This window comes from Phyllostomus discolor, chromosome 4 (genome assembly GCF_004126475.2).
Source record: "Phyllostomus discolor isolate MPI-MPIP mPhyDis1 chromosome 4, mPhyDis1.pri.v3, whole genome shotgun sequence".
In the NCBI taxonomy this organism is placed as follows: domain Eukaryota; kingdom Metazoa; phylum Chordata; class Mammalia; order Chiroptera; family Phyllostomidae; genus Phyllostomus; species Phyllostomus discolor.
In genome coordinates, this window is record NC_040906.2 from 116,273,482 (window position 1) to 116,290,587 (window position 17,106).

Here is a 17,106-nt window from a genome sequence, read left to right on the forward strand (position 1 = left end):
GAGCCCGCAAATGAAGGTCACATCATTCTTAGTCCCTTTATTAGGAAGGAAAGATGCTGACCTAGATTTACTAGGGTAATTTTTCTTTTTAATGAGTAATGTGCGAGTAGTGAAGAGAGGTCAAAAATTCCATTCCCTGTGAACTAGCAGAGAGCAGATTAAATGGGTGGTGGCGGGTTTTTAAGGGTAACCGGCACTTTTCAAGAGGAAGGGCAGAACTGAAGAGAGCTTTGTTCCTTAGCCCCACCACAACCCAGGCAAAGCCTGGTCTGGCTTCCAGTGTGAGCTCCTGTGGGAAACTCACCCCTGCACATGGGCCCAGGTCTGTAAGGGTCTTGGACAGACGTGAGGTAGAGTCTGGAAGTTTTTGTCCAATTGTCACTGCTTCACTGGTGTCTCAAGAGTACAGCTGAGCCCAGACTCAAGCTGGGTACTCTGCTCCACCAAACTTACGGTCCCCTTGCTGCTCTGAGTCAGATGTCCCTTGCATTCAGGGACAGGTTCCATATTCAGTCACTGCCTTCAGTGTAGCCTGGGCTGTCCCACCTTTACCCTGCCTGTCCCATCTTGCATCCTGAGGGTATAAATAAAGGAACGTATCACGCTAGGACCGCTGACAGAGGAACGGGAAGGTGTACAGGAAGTACAATGGCAGGGAGGACCACTGGAAGGGCAGCTGCAGTTCCAGATGCCAATATTTTAATTACCAAGTCTATTATTTAGCAAGACAATGTGGGAGAGATAAAGAGGAAGGAAGGGGTAGGTGGTAGGAGGGCCTCAGAGGCACTGACCCACTTTGTGCACTGGCTGCAGAGCCCTGCAGTCCTGGCCAGGGGTGCCGGCCCTGTGCCCTTCAGAAGCCCCGACGGGTGTCAAAGGAGGTGCTTCAGTGGCTACAGTTCGGTGGCAGCTGCAGACCCCAACACAGAGACATATGTCATCAGTTCTGTCCTTTAGTCTTCCTTCACTCTGCAGCTGGGTTAAAGGGGGCTGGCCAGGGGTTTTAGGTGGGGTCAGTGTGACTGCAGGGTGACCACGACAGCCCTGGCTGTGGCGTTGAGCAAGGTGGCTGGAAGCCTAGCAGCAGGGAGTGCAGCAGGGAGGTCTCTGGGGACCCTCTGCATGGGTGGGATGTTGGGGCCCTCCAGTGTGTCCAGGATCCCTGAAAGAAAGATGGAAGTGAGCATGAGCTGGCTGGCCCTTGCCCCAGCAGCTGTTCTCCCCGCTCCCCGCACCAGGCCTCCTGTCACTTACCCTCCACCACCTTGTGGTAGGCAAAATGCAGATAGAGCAGGAAGAGCATGTGCAGGGTGGCTAGGGTGCCACAGAGGAGCAGCCGCTGTGTGGGGCCCACAGTCCGTGACACCAACACAGCCACCTAGGGCCACAGGAATACAGCTCCGAGGGCATGGCTCCAAAGTGAGCAGTGTGAAGATACTCCTCCCCAGAGCAGAACCATCTTCGGGCTCTTACCCCGCCCCCCCCCCCCCCATCACCACATGCTTCCTCTGAGCCCTTTGTGAACTTCCGCCTGAGCTCTGGGCTGCTTTCCCCAACTCCCCAGGAGGACAGCCAGCTCCTGGAAATCTGCCCAGCTTACCATGCGCAGGGTGGACAGCCCCCCCACCAGCAGCCAGAAGAGGTAGAAGAGGGCATGGAGGTGGATGTTGTAGGTGATGAACAGGACAATGCAGTGCCCAAAGAGGCCATAGCCCTAGGAAGGAGGAGGATGGTGACGAAAATTTCTCTCAGGTTGGGCTGGCCTTTAGACCCTCATGGGGACCCTGAGAAAAAAAATGGTCCACTGGCCAGCTTACCCCATTCCAGGCCCTGGAGCCCCAGGACAGATGCAGACCAAGGCCTGGCTACTGCTGTAAGATCACCCTTCCCCACCACCACACCGGACTTCTTACCAGCAGTGCCAGCATCTGGAGCATGGTGATCTGGGCGTTGCACAGGTAGGCGAGGAAGTAAATGAAGGATGAGACTCCCAGCCAGTAGCCAAAGCAGGTGCCAATGGCTGTGCCCATCAGGGTGCCTTCCCGCTGTGTGGGGAAGGCTCTACTTAGTCCTAGGAGGCCTCTGACCCCAGCCTTGCCCATGGCTGTCCTCTGGACTGCTTCTCACTCATTCCCCCAGCTCCTCCTCGGGCAGCTTTCTGCTCAGTTCAGCCACCCCCCAAAGTCCTCTGTCTGGCTTACGATAATGGTGTCAGATGTCTTCATCCCGTGGAGGAGGATGGCAACCAACGTGAAGACCAGCATGAGAGGCCCATAGAGCTCACCTGCGATTTTCTGTCAAGACAGCAAGTCATTCAGGCTGGAGGGGACAATGGCTCTTCCGTTTATTCCTTCCCAGGCTTTGCCTGGTGACCCCGCCCTCTTCTCTAGTGCTTCCCCCCTGCTCTTCCAGTCATGCTACCCTCCATTCACCTGGGGGAAGTTGACCATCTTGACAGGGATCATGGACTCCAGGAGCCTGAGAGAGGAGAGGAGAGATGAGAGCAGAGGCAGCACTTACGAGGTTCTGGAGGGCCTGAATCTTATTCATCTAACTCTAGAGAACATGCTAGATGGTAAAGGGAGAAGAAGATAGTAAAGACATACAAGGAAGGAGAAAATCACTTCCTTGCCCCTAAAAATATTTCCAGGAAGGAAAACCCTCTGGTGCTGTGCTGACTGATGCAGCCATAATATGGGAAACTCGGGGAGCCCAGGTGGGTCTTGGGAAAGGGCTTGACAATTTACCTACTTGACCTGCTCCCCTATAAAAGGCAAACCTCAGCAGAGAATGCCCAGAATGCTGAACTGTGATGGTGAAGTCCTGGGAAAAGGTTTCAAAGGAAAGGCAATACCTGAGGGAACCAGTGTGCCTCCTGCCTCTTCCTGCTTACCATTCCTCCAGGCACTGCTGAGGATTTTCTTGAAATATATTTGAAGTGGTATGAAAATTCCAGGGAGGAAAAATAAAAGTGCAAGTCCCCATTCTCTTCTTAAGTGGCCAGCTCCTAATAATACCTTGGAATTTGGCTCGATTTTACTCTCTGGGAAACCCACCCTGTCCCACCCTCCAGCCTACTCTGGGTCAGGTGTCCCCCCCCCACCCCGCCCTGCCCCCTGTCCCTTTATAGCAAATGAGTGCTGTACTGTAACTGCACTTGAGGGCAAGGCTCCCGTCTGTCTTCACCATTAACTCAGACACAACTAGCAGAGTGCCTAGTACAGAGCAAAAGCTTAATAATACTTGTGAAGTATGCTGGGTATTTGGTAAGCATTGGTTAAATTAAAGGATAAACAAAGAACCAAACCAAGATTAACTCCGGTTCTTGAAAGCTCATTCAACAAGTATGTACTGATATTCTGGTTCAGAGACGGTTCTGGTGCTGGGAATAAAAGTGTAAACAAATCACAGAGCCTACTTTTGAAGAGATCTCTAGGGAGACAGAATCAAGAAAAAGAGAGCACAGCATGGCTGAAGTGTTATCTGTTACAAGAGTTCTGTGGGAGCACCCAGAAAGGACAAGCTGGGGATGGGGTTGAGGAATGGGGAACAAAGGAAATGACATCTGAGCTAGGTTTCCAGGAAAGGTAAGTGGTTTACTACGTGGAAAAGAAGATGATGTGTTATCACCATGTCCTGCTCTCAGACTGGTAAGAGGAATGGTGCAGCTGGAGTACAGACACAATGATGAGGGCTGGTGATGTCAAGAAGAGGGGCGTCTAAGGGCTTGGCCTCTGGCTGCAGTTTGGATGAAGGACTAGGTGTGAGGAGGGCAGCTTCTGTCAGAAGGGTCCTCACCTGCTTCGCACCTGGGCGGGCTCCACATCAAAGTAGGGTCTCAGGATGTCGATGTTGGCATACAAGCTGAAGGCCCTAGAAGCTTGTCTCTTCCCTGCCTGCCACATCTGAAATAAGGAAGACAAGGATGGGATGGGTAGGTATTGTGAAACTCCAGTAGCTCCAAGATCTGTTGCTTACTTATTTTTCTAAGATTTTATTTCTAGAAAGAGGGGTAGGAAGGGAGAAAGAGAAACATCAATGTGTGGTCATTTCTCGCATGCCCTCCACTGGGGACCCAGCCTGCAACCCAGGCCTGTGCCCTGACTGGGAATAGAACTGGCAATCCTTTGGTTCGCAGGCTGGCACTCAATCCACTGAGCCACACCAGCCAGGGCTGCTCTGTTGCTTATTTTCTGTTGGATTTCTACATGGTTCTAACCGGACAACCAAGGCTTCACCAACATCACCTCCAGAACCTGGGACCTCCCAGGTATACTTTTATACCTGCCAGGCATCCAGTTTTGCTTACCTGATCAGCCACCTGCCGGCTCAGCTGTCCCTTAAAGCCCTTCATACCCAGGAATTCTCCATCCTCATCTTCAGCAGCAGCTGCATCAGCATCTACTTCTTCCTCGCGCAGACGCTGATGCAGCTCACCCATATCCTCGAAGCTAGAGCCTGAAGTATCATCCATGTTCTCCATGTCAATCACAGCTGAGCCCCCACCCTGTGAAAACAGTAAGTTTTAGTGTTCAGGACCTTTCTGCTCCAGTCTGCAAGCCCTTCTCTGTTCATCCCTGAGCTTGGGGCTTTATTCTTCCACTGCTAGGGATATGGCGTTGGATCACCATAGATCATGCCACTCCTTCCCCTCATTCATTCTCAGAACCTTGGTTGGTTGTCTCTCTTTTCTAGCCTAGGAAACCTACTCCCTGTCTCCCACACATGTCTGTCTCCTACCTTCCCTCTCAAAACTCCAAAGGGCTATAAAATTGTTTATTTCCTTTGTCTTTCCCAACCCTCAAACGAGACTGTGCACACAATGTGGTTTTAGTCAGTGCAAACACCCTCTCAGTCCCCGCCATGCCTAACGCCGACAGACATCCTAAACTGTCCCGCAAAAAGAGCTAGTGGGCCCACAGACCACAGGCCTTCTGGCTCGAGTGCAAGTCTGGCCCTTTCAGGTCAACTCTGTTCCCACTGACTTTCGTGTGCACGAAGAACTAAGGCAGAAGTGAAGTGCTGCAAATGGAGCAACTTCCAGGCCCCGGAGGAAAGTCCGTACGACGCCTCAGGGCGACTGCCAGCCCCATGGCTGGGGCTGCCGGAGCCTTGAGGCCATTACCTGGATGTTTTCTTCGAACCCTCCCCATTCCGGGCCAGCCCCGTTTCGAGAGCCGCTGGCCGGCGCGGCCGTAGATGCCATGTCCCTCGAGGGCTCCCGTCGCTGAAGGTCGCGCTACTCCCGCACGCGGAGGAGTGGGAAAGATGTGTGCCTTATAGAAGAGGTACAGGGGCGAGAGAGAGGTGGGATTAGCCGGAACGCAAAAAACAGAAACCCGGATGTTTGGAGAAAACAAACTTCCGGAAGCTGGGGACGTGGATGTAGATAGGGCAGAATCTCGCGATATTTAGCCTTTCAGGGTAACGCGTTGCCACGGAGACAAAGGAGGCAGAGCGCATGCGCCAGTTGCTACGTTAGTCACGTGGAAGGGTGGAAGATGGCGGCGACTCAGGCGGTGGAAGAAATGCGGAGCCGCGTGGTTCTAGGCGAGTTCGGGGTTCGCAATGTAAGCTTTGCGGCCTTGAGGTCGGGAAAAGTGAGAGAGGGACAGGGATGAGTTAAGTTCGGGGTAGGGATGGGCTTGGCCTCGGCGACCCTTCGCAGACATCCTCGTTTCTCTTTGCTTTAGGTTCATACCACCGACTTTCCCGGTAACTATTCGGGCTATGATGATGCTTGGGACCAGGACCGCTTCGAGAAGGTGGGTGGAGCTGGAGGTGTCTGGAGAGGGTTACGAGGATCGGACCGTGTGATTTGAGCAGCCTGTGCTTCAGAAGCTGTCTTCGGGGAGCGGTTTCCACCCTGTTCTGCGAACAGATGTTCAGTTTGGTTGGAAAAGAGCGCACGTAAACGAACGATTGTGGTATAATGTAGTAAAGACAGTTGCTAGCAGTAAGGATGACGCGGGAGGGCCTGCGGTGGGAGTTATCCCATCTCGCAGAGGCACTTAATCTAGAATGGGAAGGAGGGCAAACGTATGGAAGAGTTTCTGAAAGAGAAAACATCCGAATTGAGCCTAGAACGATGAACAGAAGTTGAGAACAGCGAAGGGTGAGAAGGGACTAAGAACAGAAGCCAAATTACAAAGGCTTGTGCGATCTGTGCTGTGGAAATGTCCAAACACTTCGTTATTGCCAGAATATGAATGGTAGGCAGGACTGAAGTATATTTTAGGGACTGTAGGTGATGAAGCAAAAGGGGAATACAACGTAAGTTTGGTGATTGCTTTGATAGGGGTTGTGACTGGGTACTGTAAAACGACCTAGCTTGGAAACCAAGGCATAATGGCGTCATTTATTGAGAAATTGGTTTGGAAAATGATGATACATTCAGTGTCCTGCATATGGAGAAGTCTGTCGGGCTAGTGGCATATACGTTTGAATTGAGATCAGTAGTAGTAATTTTAGGAGTTGTTGCAGATAGTTGCTAAAACCACTGAGTGTGATTGAGGTCACTCTGGAGGGAAAACTTGGGAAATAGTAATATTTGTGGAGTAGGTAGAAGATAGTGAGTTTAGAAAGATTCATCAGAGAAGGAAGAAAACCAAAAGATTGGTGCTCAGAAATCAAGGTACTAGAGTTTGAAAATGAGGGATCCTATCAACAATGCCAAATGTTCTACAGCAGAATAGTCTAGCAAGGTAAGGATTGAGTAGTGTTAGCTGGACTAAGCAGTATGGAAACATGTTCTCTGGTGGAATAGCCTCTGGATAATCTGGCTAGAAGCCATAATGCAGAGAGACATGGAAACAACAGCAGTGTCTTTTGCTAGGTGATTGAATAAAGTTGATGTGGTACATACAGCGGAATACCATGTAGCCATAAGAAAAGATGAAATACTGCTATTCATGACCATGTGGATTGATCTTGAGAATATCATGCTAAGCAAAACAAGTCAGAAAAAGTTGACCATATGATTTCATTCATGCGGGATAGAAAACTGAAAGCAACAGATGAACAAAAACTCAGACAATGGTATGGTGGTTACCAGAGGAAAGAGGGGGGTGAGGGGATGTGAAAGGGGATCAAATGGATGGTGATGGAAGACAATTTGACTTTGGGTGCTGGGCACACAATGCAATATACAGATCACATATAGAAAGTACACTTGAAATCTATATAATCTTATTAACCATTGTCACCCCAGTAAATTTAATTTAAAAATATGCAAGAAGTCCTCACCATTAAAAGAGATTTGACCAGATTGGGGGGGGGGGGGTTGCAAAAACAAAACAAAACTAATAAAGGATTGGGGGAGAAATGAACATCTAAGCAAAGGGAGATTGTTGGGTGAGAGAATATTAATATTTTAAGGGTAATACCCAGGGCAGGGGGTATTTACTATACAGAGAGGAAGCTTCATTCTGTGTTTTTCTTGTCTTTTTAGAACTTCCATGTGGATGTGATACACATGGATGAAAACACTTTAGAGTTTGACATGGTGGGAATCGATGCAGCCATTGCCAATGCTTTTCGACGTATCCTGTTAGCTGAGGTATGGGTGGGCGTGGTGGCAGGGGTGGAGTTGCATGGGGATACCTTGCCATTACCTCACTTGTAGAATTGTCTCGAGGTTTATTTTCCCTGAAATTTTGCTGAGCATTTCTCCTGCTCGCTCGTAAACTTTTAGTCAAACACAAACATTCTTCTAGGAAGCAGTCTCCCTATCTGTGTCAGCAGGTGGGGGGTAGATGGGAAATCTGTGGGGTCTCGGTAGGTGAGTGATTGTTTTGTTGGGCAGGTGCCCACCATGGCTGTGGAAAAGGTCCTGGTGTACAACAACACATCCATTGTCCAGGACGAGATCCTTGCTCATCGCTTGGGGCTCATTCCCATTCATGCTGATCCTCGTCTTTTTGAATACCGGATCCAAGGTGAGGGTTTGAGAAAGTGAAATTTTGGGAAAAGGAGAGCAGCTCTCTTCTGCAGTTGATTCTGGAATCAGACTGCCTATTTTCAAATCCTGGATTGACTTTACTGTATGACCTTGGCAAGTTACTCCTCTTTTCATACATTAGTGTTCCTACCTGGGGGAACACTTGTTCTTGCCCTAATTCAATTTAAGAGGATTAAATCAGAAGTGTAATGCACTCAGTATAGTTGGTGCCTGGCATTTAGGTGTGCACTAGTCTAAGAGTTTCTGTCTTTGTGCAGGAGATGAAGAAGGCACAGAAATCGATACTCTGCAGTTTCGGCTCCAAGTCAGGTGCACTCGAAACCCCCATGCTGCTAAAGATTCCTCTGACCCCAATGAACTCTATGTGAACCACAAAGGTAAGTATTGGTAGTGTAAGAGAGCCCACCTGTTGGTGGGTGTGTTTTAGGGACTGAGGTTTTCTGATGTGCTTTTTCTTCCAGTGTACACCAGACACATGACATGGGTTCCCCTGGGGAACCAAGCTGACCTCTTCCCCGAGGGCACCATTCGACCGGTGCACGATGACATCCTCATTGCTCAGCTGCGGCCTGGCCAGGAGATTGACTTACTCATGCACTGTGTCAAGGGCATTGGTGAGGATCCTGTGGGCTGCTGGGGGGAGTAAGGTAGTTTGAATATAGTTGGGTGAAGTATGACTAAGGAACCCACTGAAATGTCACAGCAGGCAGAAAGTCATTGGGCCTTTGGGAATGTCAAGAAGGGTTTCCCCACAGGCTTTGATTTCCCTCTAGGCAAAGATCATGCCAAGTTTTCACCTGTGGCAACAGCCAGTTACAGGCTCCTGCCAGACATCTCCTTGTTGGAGCCCGTTGAAGGGGAGGCAGCTGAGGAGCTGAGCCGGTGCTTTTCACCTGGTGTTATCGAGGTGCATGAAGTCCAAGGTATGGTATTTGGGATGCTGTTTGGGTCAGGACCTAAAGTATGTATTTTTTGAAAGTGGCAGAGAGAAAGCTCAACTCATGTTTATAACGTAGTTTGTTTTCATTAGGTAAAAAGGTGGCCAGAGTTGCCAATCCCCGGCTAGATACCTTCAGCAGGGAAGTCTTCCGGAATGAGAAGCTGAAGAAGGTGGTACGGCTTGCTCGGGTTCGGGACCATTATATCTGTGAGTATGCAGCTTGCGGGGGTTAGTTCTTTGGTGCTATAGCTTTCTTGCAGAGTCCAGATGTGAAATCTAGCAATAACCTACACAGGAGCTTTTGTAAGCCCTGTGTGGACTAAAATGTCTCTTTGCTTCACAGTCTCTGTTGAGTCAACGGGAGTACTGCCACCAGATGTGCTGGTGAGCGAAGCCATCAAGGTACTGATGGGAAAATGCCGGCGGTTCTTGGATGAACTAGATGCAGTTCAGATGGACTGAGGCTTGCACTAGACTTGACTGGCCTGGATATTCCTGATGCAAGCTGAAGGTTCTGGGTTCTGACCTGTTGCCATTGGACTGCTACATAGAGCCCAGTATGACTAGGTAGCTTTATTTCAGTTGATGCATTTTGTTAAATGTGCCACAAAATGTGACTATGCCTTTATAAGGCCTTCATGTAAATAAATTCACACTGAAACACAAATGGTTTTGTCTGAGACTACTTCTTCAGTTTTGGTCTACAAATACTGGGCCTTATGTCAAAATAGGTTTGGCACTGACAGATAGGAACAGTGGGCACAAATGTCATCGCAGGTCCGGGCCAAGTCCCTCTGAAGCTTTGTGCAAAATGCCAAGAGGTGGCCTCAGACAAACTACAAAAATACTGGGCACCAGTTAAGCTGTCTCTGGGATACTGGTGGAAGTTGCTGATAAAAAAAAGAGTGGTCCCTAGTAGTCAAGTTCCATTGTTATCCAGAACTTTATGAACAGCAATCCCTTTGGACTGTACCCAGGGTCGGATCCAGGGGATCACCAAAGACAACTCTGGAGCATGATACGGGCTGCCTGGTCTGTGTGTTGAGAGCAGACATCTTTTTCCAGCTGGTGTACTGTTTCAGCGTGCTTGAACAGAGCAGGTCCCTCAAGTCAGTCCTTCCCATCCACTTGTGAGGAACAGTGACGCTGAAGTATGTCACTAGTTTGAAAAAGACAGATGGGGCTCTTTCTGTATGAAATTGAGATTTTTACTGACATGCAGATGTGCTTTAGAGTTATGTTTCTACAAAAAGTTTCTATAAACAATAGAAAACTTCTAGCATGAAGTCACAAGATGTTAAAAATAGTACAACACAATAAATACAACTATGCCCTCCACAGCCCCAACTACAGAGAGGAGTAGGCAGCTAACGTGTGGAGGGAACCATGCTGAGATGGCCTTCACAGTTGATAAGCCCAGAGCACCACTCAGGAAGAGGGTGTGGGACGTCTGTGCCACAGAAACAGCTATACTGGACACAAAGTTCTATTTCCCCAGCTTCAGCCCTTCCTAAGCCTCCCTGCCTGGGGACCAACATGAGTTAAAAGCTGTAGCTTCTGTCTATGCTGTTCCACTCAGTCCTCACTGAAACCCTCCTCAGTGGGTTGGATCGACGACAGGCCTTTGTGCAGAACACATGGACACACGCACCATATGGTTTCTGTATGGATTAAGCTTGTGTATGGCGAGCAATGACCTCAAGGCTAGGGTCCTGCATCCATTCTCCTATGCTTATAGGACCATCCAGTGATCTCTAGAGTGGGCTGGAGACTCACAATAGGAAGGCATATTTTCTTTTGGAAATGGCCCATGGTAGAAATGACCAGGGACCTGAAAACCATGAGATTTTTGAAGGCACCTGGACTCAGCTAGTCCTTGGAGAGACCAGTGGCTTTGCTAGCTGCTTGTCACAGATGTAGCCTAGTTGGTCTGGATTATCCTTAAATGCCAATGGCATCACTTGACACTAGGTAGGGTACTGTGGCTCTTGTGCCTGAGTGGACCCTGGGGCTGGGGAAACAACATTGAGAGGTCATCCGTGGAAGGGCACGTGTGGGTTCTTAGGGGGATGTTAGCACTACAGATGCTGACTCAGCCCCGGTCCCTGAAGGTACTACACTTAATACTGTATCCAGAGCTTGGCAGAAGCCTGTACCGTGGACCCCATCACCTGACCAGATTCTTGCTTAAAACAGAACTGGCCAAATTCAGTTCAGCACTCAACACCTGACGCAGGCATGCCCCTGGTGGATGGGAAAGGCTCCTCGTCAGCCCAGCAGCATGGGGGCTCAGTGGGACTTGCAACGGTCCAGGAGAAACTTGGGCACAAGTACTTCAGGGCTGAGCCCTTGCCACAAGGCTGGCTAGTTGCAATGCTGGGTACAGCACCCCTAGTTACCACTCTGCACAGGTGTGTGGCTGCACGGGGGCAGCAGGGCTTTGGGAGAAGGGCTGCTCTGCTCTAGCTTGGAAAAGCCAAAGCTCCAAGTAGAATGGGAGAACCTGGGAGGTCTAGACAGCGTGGTGTAAGCCCTGACTCCCTTTCCTGATACTTCAGTATGATTACTTCTGGCCCTGCACAGGGGCCCACTCTCCAGCTCCAGACCTGGCTTTCTCCAGGCCAACAATGGTTGTGAGTGGGGTGGCAGTGAAGAGGGGCCTAGAGAGTAGCTACGAAGAAGAAGAGATGACAATAAAGGCCAAGAAAGGATGCCCAAAAGCTTGATTCAGGGTTCAAAGATGGTGGCCAGGCCACCTTCCTCATTGTCCAGCACCTCCGTCTCCAATACTGGCTTTGATTTTTTGAAAAGTGAGGGAAGATTCTTAATGTGAACTTCTTTTCGGAACTGCTCTCCCAAGGGTTTCTGTGGAAAACAAATGAGAAAGAACTAATTCTGGACACTGAGTAGTGGGTTGTTTTGAAGATCATTTCACCATAATGGCCAGTCACTACAGCTGGTCTCTGGTTTGCCTGAACCCATGGTCTGAGAAGACCACAAGGTGTCAGGAGCACAAAGGAAGGTGTATGACCTACCCCAATGCAACCAGCAATGAGGCGTTTGAATTGGTCCTTCCGGCGCTTATCAGCAACTTTTTGCAGAGAGGGGTTCAAAAGCTTGCAGTCAAACTGGTCCAGAGAGTCTTTCTGTATTTCAGGGATCTGCTCCATAACAGCTCTTATCTCCAGGTACCTGGGACGCTGAGAAGTGAGGACAAACCCACTCAATGGGGTAGGTTTGGGCCCTGCCACTTTCCCCATTCTGTGCCACACCCACTCCTCAGGCAGCACCGGCAACTTGGCAGCTGCCTACATTTAGGATAAGGCCTCACTGAGTGGAAGCAGCTGTGAGGGGTGAAGCCATGGCCGTCCTCCCCCACTCACCAGTGCCTCATAGATCTGGAAAGCCAGGTGCACCAGGGAAGCCATGCAGCCGTCGTGCTGCCCGTGTGTCTGTAAGCCCTTCAGCACGCTGCTGAAAAGCCACGTCACAGCATCTGAGAGCAGTGTTCCTGACAACACCTGGGGAGACAGCTGTGTTCAGGGCCAAAGCGGACTCTGAAGACCCCAGTACCCCAGTTCTTCCAAATGATTCAGCCAATCCTTATGACCCAAACTTTTCAAGGAGAGGCAAATAACCATACTTGTTTGAGGAGGGGCCAGCAGAGCTGTGTGGTCGTCCTCTGGCAGGACAAAGTATCCTTCCAGGCCAGGGAATTGAAGGCTGTAATTAACAGCGCCGTACAGACATCCTAACGGAAAAGGACCAAGGGTTACCACGGGAAAGTATGCCCAACTTTCTCTCAGTATATTTTCAGGCATCAGGAGCTGTAGTTTCAATACTAGGTAAGCAGGAAAATGATGAAAGAAAAGTGAGTTTACTTCCTCGCTATGAAATCAGGCAGTTAAAAGACGAAAAAACCATCAATATAGAAGAGGAAACCTATGTGTAGGAAGGAGACAAAGCTCGGGCCTGGAAGAGGCCAAATATGAGAAAGTGGTACCAGTGAGCCACTGAGTTTTTCTGAGAGCCTTTGCCCATATCAGCAGGGAGGACACCATGGCCTTGAGTTTACCCACTGCTTTCTGGGGCTTTAGAAATCAGGAACTTAACTCATGTAGAGTATTGCCCCCAAAACTTTTCTGAAGGCATCGCAGAGTGAGAAGAGTGGAAGCTGGCTCCATAGCTGGGAAAGGAGAAAAACATCACCTGTGTCCTCCACCCACCTCGTGCTTCATTAGGCATTTGCCCAGGTCTGTAAGCTCTGCCACGGCTGAGGGGGTTACCTCTGTGGCCATCATCTCTTCATCTGTAAGCAGAGAGCAGAACGTTAAACTCCATCGTCTTAGAACAGTGAAACATACCCTATCCTGAGAGAAGCCCACAGAGTAGAGTTGAGCATGCTGGGCCGACTGCTGGTTGAGTACAGAAAGGGTGTGGAAGCCAATGCCCATGGTAGATCTAGAGAGGTATGTAGCTGTACATTTGGGAACAGTGGGAAATGAGTTTTTCCGGACAGTCACTTAAAAAGCTGCAAATAGGACCTTTCGTTGTTGAACAAATATTTGAGGACTCACTGTAGTGGACACTAATTTAGTTATTGGGGTAGTTGACATTCCAGTAAGGGAGACAAGTAATAAATAAATACATGAATAAATTGTAACATCATAAAAAAGTCATTAAACAACAACGAAAATACAATGTCAGGTAGTGATAAGTGCCCTGAAGAAAAATAGAGCAGAAGAGAATATAGAGGGGCTGGGTTTGCTATTTTTGCTAAGTTGTTCATTGAAGATCTATCAGAGGTGATACTTGGGCAGAGACCCAAATAAAGCAAGGGAACAGGCAATGCATATGGCTGAGAAGAAAAATCATTCTAGACAAAACAGCCAGTGCAAAGGCTCTGAGGTGGGAGTATAATGAAGGAATAGAGCAAAAGGGCCGGCAGAGATGAAAGCTAAATGTACAAATTCCATCCATATCAGACTGCTAGGGAAACAGTTTCTACAGGAAGCGACCTAGCTACAGAAAGGACAAAATTTAGGAGCCTAAGTAAGGGCAGACCTCCCAGAGTCACGCAACAGACTCACCATCTCCATCTGCAGGGGGAGCAGAATTATGATCAGCACCTTTCTTTGAAACACAGCACACCGCTAAAGCAAGAAAGCAGGGTTACTAGGTTTACTACCATCAGACAACAGCTGCCTCAGGCCAAGAGATCCCAAACTGTCCACGGGCAGGTGAGGAGGGAGGAAGGTGGGGTATTGTCCAGGAACAACATCAGCTTCACCAATAAAAATGGAGGCATTTGACAAGACTGCATTTTGGTCCCTCCTCAAATTCAATTAACTGGAGGGAAATTTCAGAATTCTCTGAGGCTAAGTGGCCAGGAGAAGATATCTGATAAGTCTTTGGTCTACTTTGCATCTCAAACAAATGAAATGACCAAAAAATAAAAGAGAAAATTAACCACCTTCATGTCCAAGAATTAAATTTTTTGCCTGTTTTGACAAAACAAGGAAGTTATTTCTACCATTAATCCAAATTCCTTCTGCTAGTTTAGACCATTTCCTTATATATTTTAGCCTTAGTATGAACAAATGCAATTCAGTTTGCCATTTATAAAATGACCATAGGTTGATTTAAAGACCACCTAGTTTCTACCTGGTTATTTTTTTCATCAATCTGTCAGCATTGCTGCAAACACGCCTTACTGGGGTTGGATGGCTGACCAGTTCTTTCTCCAGAGAAGTTCTTCTCTACGAGCCCTGGTTCCCACATGTCACTTACTGATTAGGTCCATGACTTCTCGGGTTAACATCCTCACCAGCTGTTCCTCTAGCATCTCTTGAGACTCTGGGTTTTCATCTGCAGTCTCATCTTCTCCACTGTAGAACACCAGGGGGCCAAGTTCCACCGGAGTGAAAAAGGGGAAGGACAAAGAAAGCAGGGACCCTAACCAGACCTTGTGTGCCCAGTTCCTTCTCCTGGCTTCCTTCTGGTGTACATTACATTCCACGCAAATGTTGGGAATGGGCAGCAAGGATCCACTGAGGGACATTATGACTTGTGATAATATCCAGTTGGCAAAGGGCACTGAGTCAAAATCCTAAGTGGGTAAGATGTCTCGGCATTCTCCTAAGGTAGCTGAAGACACCCCCTGTGAAGTCTGAGTCTGATTTGACTCTACCTAATGTTCATCTTAGGCTGAGAATGACAACCCACCGCTGATCTAGCCCTGGGACAGCAGGAACACCCTCCCTGCTCCTGATGTTCTCCCACCCCAAACATGGCTCCAGCTCATCCACCAAGGAGAAGAGATGCTCCTTACCACAGCAGGCTCCTCTGGTTGATGACCTGCCATTTTTGGGAAAGCCTCTGGGGGAAACAAAAAGGAAGTAAGTGCTAGTACTGGGAAGAAGAATGGAACAGATAATATCTACTTCATGATTAGAAGTAGCCAAGGATGACTGTGGGTATCAATGACAGCCTTGGAAGGCCCACAAGGCTCAAAACCCAGGCAGTTTCTGTACCCTCCCTATACCCATAATGAGGACAGCAGGTCACTTATTTGCTTGGAAAGGATGAACAATTTTAGAATTCCTGGGTTACTCTGGACACATCTGTTCTCCACCCATCCTGTCACTCTGCTTAATTCCAGAGTCAGTAAAACAAAAGCAGGGGAAGCCCTACTTCTCACCTTTCCTCAGATAACAGGAGGTTACGAGCAAAAGCTGATTCTGCAGGTGCTTCGTGGACAATTAAAGCAGTTTAATTCTTGAGGGACTCTCAACCCACTGCAGCAAAGGCAGACGGCTATGCAGCCATCCTGGCAGGGCTAGGAAGCAACACTTTCAGGAGCTCCTCACTTGCAAGACTCATGAGAGGCCAGGCATCCTAAAAGTCCACTTTGTTACCCGTTCCTGACCAATCTCTTACCATGTGGAGGTAGGTGAAAAGAGGTCCGAGGATGGGAGACACAAGGGCTTCATAGTGCTCTGGGGGACAGAAGAGCACCAGAGGCTTCACAAAGACTCATGCCACAGCAGGTTAAGAAACTTTAGCGTGTGAGTGCACACACCCCTCTCATTCTAAAGCACACCTTTATCTGTCAGGCAACAGGTTTGAGTCTTTGGACAGAGTCAACCCACAAAGGATTTGCAAGATGCCAAGAACATCCTGTGTTAATTTTTAAGTTCTTTTCTGAATATCCTAAGCTGCATGGATACTCATTTCCATTATATTTTTAGTTTCACTGTCCTTTCTACCAGGCTGCATGTTATGGGCAGTAGGTTGTCTGAAAGTAGGGAGGAAAATAGAAAAGACACCCTTATAACTCAAGAAAGAAACATACATATTTTTTAAAAGGATCCAAATGACAATGAAGTATGAGAGTACAATTTCAAGGGGGAAGCACCTGACAAAATATACAAGTGAGCTGAAACTGGGATGGTAAAGAGTTGCTCCTAAGAGCTTTCAAAGTCCCCTGAACTGCCTTCCTGTTTTTTCTGCTATTTACTTCATTCTTCTTGTCCTTTTAATGTGGTTATTATACACTTTAGATATATGATTCCGCCTCTTCCATGCAGCTCATCTCTGCCTCCTCTGGTGCCTATGAACTGTTCCTGTATTTGATCTTCTGGGTTATCCAGGGACTTTTGAAAGGATATGAAGCATGGGTCTGAGTCGATAGTCAGGAATATTGTTCAAATTGACAAAGGCTGAGCTGAGAAGCTGGGTAGCCAGGTGCTCCACGGTGTAAAAGTCCTGCTGCATGGAAGGGCCTGCCTTCCCCAGGATATGGAAACTGTAAGGGAAATCATGGGCAATGACAAATCCAACATCTATTACTGCCAGCTCTGACTGCCCCAGGAAATCTCTGTGCCGTGGTGACACAGAGACTTCTAGTCTACAATAAATTAGAAAAGCAACTGTATTTACGTCTTAAGAGAACTTTAGCTAATCAGTATACTTCAAATATATGGACTTAAATCTTTTATCAAAAGTGAAACACCCATTTGCTTCCCACTCTTAGGGAAGCTTCTTGATAGCAGATTCAGCATTGTTTGAAGGTCAGCTGTTGGTATATTTTGGTACCCAAGATCAGCAGCAGCCTTTATTACTTGGTAGACTTACAATGGAGAATCTCATTAGTTTGTCTGATCAGGCTCTGGGTTAGTGAGGCCAGTGGCCTGGGTGTGGCAGT

At 48.4% G+C, this 17,106-nt stretch overlaps 3 protein-coding genes across 4 annotated transcripts in view; 1 reads left to right on the forward strand and 2 right to left on the reverse strand.

Moving 5' to 3' along the window:
• Positions 1-677: 677 nt before the first annotated feature.
• Positions 678-5,364, reverse strand: YIPF3 (Yip1 domain family member 3). The gene is made up of 9 exons (XM_028510419.2): positions 5,126-5,364; positions 4,310-4,507; positions 3,799-3,905; positions 2,433-2,478; positions 2,202-2,294; positions 1,914-2,045; positions 1,601-1,714; positions 1,255-1,378; positions 678-1,162 (listed from the first exon to the last, which is right to left on the reverse strand). The coding sequence occupies exons 1-9, from the start codon at positions 5,204-5,206 to the stop codon at positions 1,014-1,016; spliced, it is 1,044 nt and encodes a 347-aa protein (XP_028366220.1). The 5' UTR covers positions 5,207-5,364; the 3' UTR covers positions 678-1,013.
• A 95-nt stretch (positions 5,365-5,459) lies between these two features.
• POLR1C (RNA polymerase I and III subunit C) lies at positions 5,460-9,567 on the forward strand. The gene is made up of 9 exons (XM_028509238.2): positions 5,460-5,570; positions 5,694-5,765; positions 7,451-7,558; positions 7,805-7,937; positions 8,218-8,337; positions 8,422-8,574; positions 8,734-8,883; positions 8,991-9,107; positions 9,244-9,567. Exons 1-9 carry the CDS (start codon positions 5,502-5,504, stop codon positions 9,360-9,362), a joined length of 1,041 nt encoding a protein of 346 aa, XP_028365039.1. The 5' UTR covers positions 5,460-5,501; the 3' UTR covers positions 9,363-9,567.
• A 519-nt stretch (positions 9,568-10,086) lies between these two features.
• The window catches only part of XPO5 (exportin 5), a 58,703-nt gene continuing 51,683 nt past the window's right edge, over positions 10,087-17,106 (reverse strand). For both annotated transcript variants that reach the window (XM_036024125.1, XM_036024126.1), the window contains 10 exons: positions 16,571-16,707; positions 15,840-15,937; positions 15,232-15,278; positions 14,691-14,788; positions 13,991-14,053; positions 13,127-13,209; positions 12,544-12,651; positions 12,284-12,421; positions 11,936-12,100; positions 10,087-11,765 (listed from right to left, as the gene is read on the reverse strand). In XM_036024125.1, coding sequence (XP_035880018.1) covers positions 11,628-11,765; positions 11,936-12,100; positions 12,284-12,421; positions 12,544-12,651; positions 13,127-13,209; positions 13,991-14,053; positions 14,691-14,788; positions 15,232-15,278; positions 15,840-15,937; positions 16,571-16,707 — 1,075 coding nt within the window. In that variant the 3' untranslated portion in view covers positions 10,087-11,627. The remainder of the gene's footprint in view (positions 11,766-11,935; positions 12,101-12,283; positions 12,422-12,543; positions 12,652-13,126; positions 13,210-13,990; positions 14,054-14,690; positions 14,789-15,231; positions 15,279-15,839; positions 15,938-16,570; positions 16,708-17,106) is intronic.

Bases quoted from the DNA above. Each gene is read 5' to 3' on its own strand.
- YIPF3 (XM_028510419.2), bottom strand. From the start codon at position 5,206: ATGGCATCTACGGCCGCGCCGGCCAGCGGCTCTCGAAACGGGGCTGGC. The intron at 4,508-5,125 runs GTAATGGCCTCA...CTGTTTTCACAG, and splicing joins GGTTCGAAGAAAACATCCAG to GGTGGGGGCTCAGCTGTGAT. The intron at 2,479-3,798 runs GTGAGGACCCTT...CTCCTCTCTCAG, and splicing joins CCCGCCCAGGTGCGAAGCAG to GCTCCTGGAGTCCATGATCC.
- POLR1C (XM_028509238.2), top strand. From the start codon at position 5,502: ATGGCGGCGACTCAGGCGGTGGAAGAAATGCGGAGCCGCGTGGTTCTA. The intron at 7,559-7,804 runs GTATGGGTGGGC...TTTGTTGGGCAG, and splicing joins GACGTATCCTGTTAGCTGAG to GTGCCCACCATGGCTGTGGA. The intron at 8,575-8,733 runs GTGAGGATCCTG...ATTTCCCTCTAG, and splicing joins GCACTGTGTCAAGGGCATTG to GCAAAGATCATGCCAAGTTT.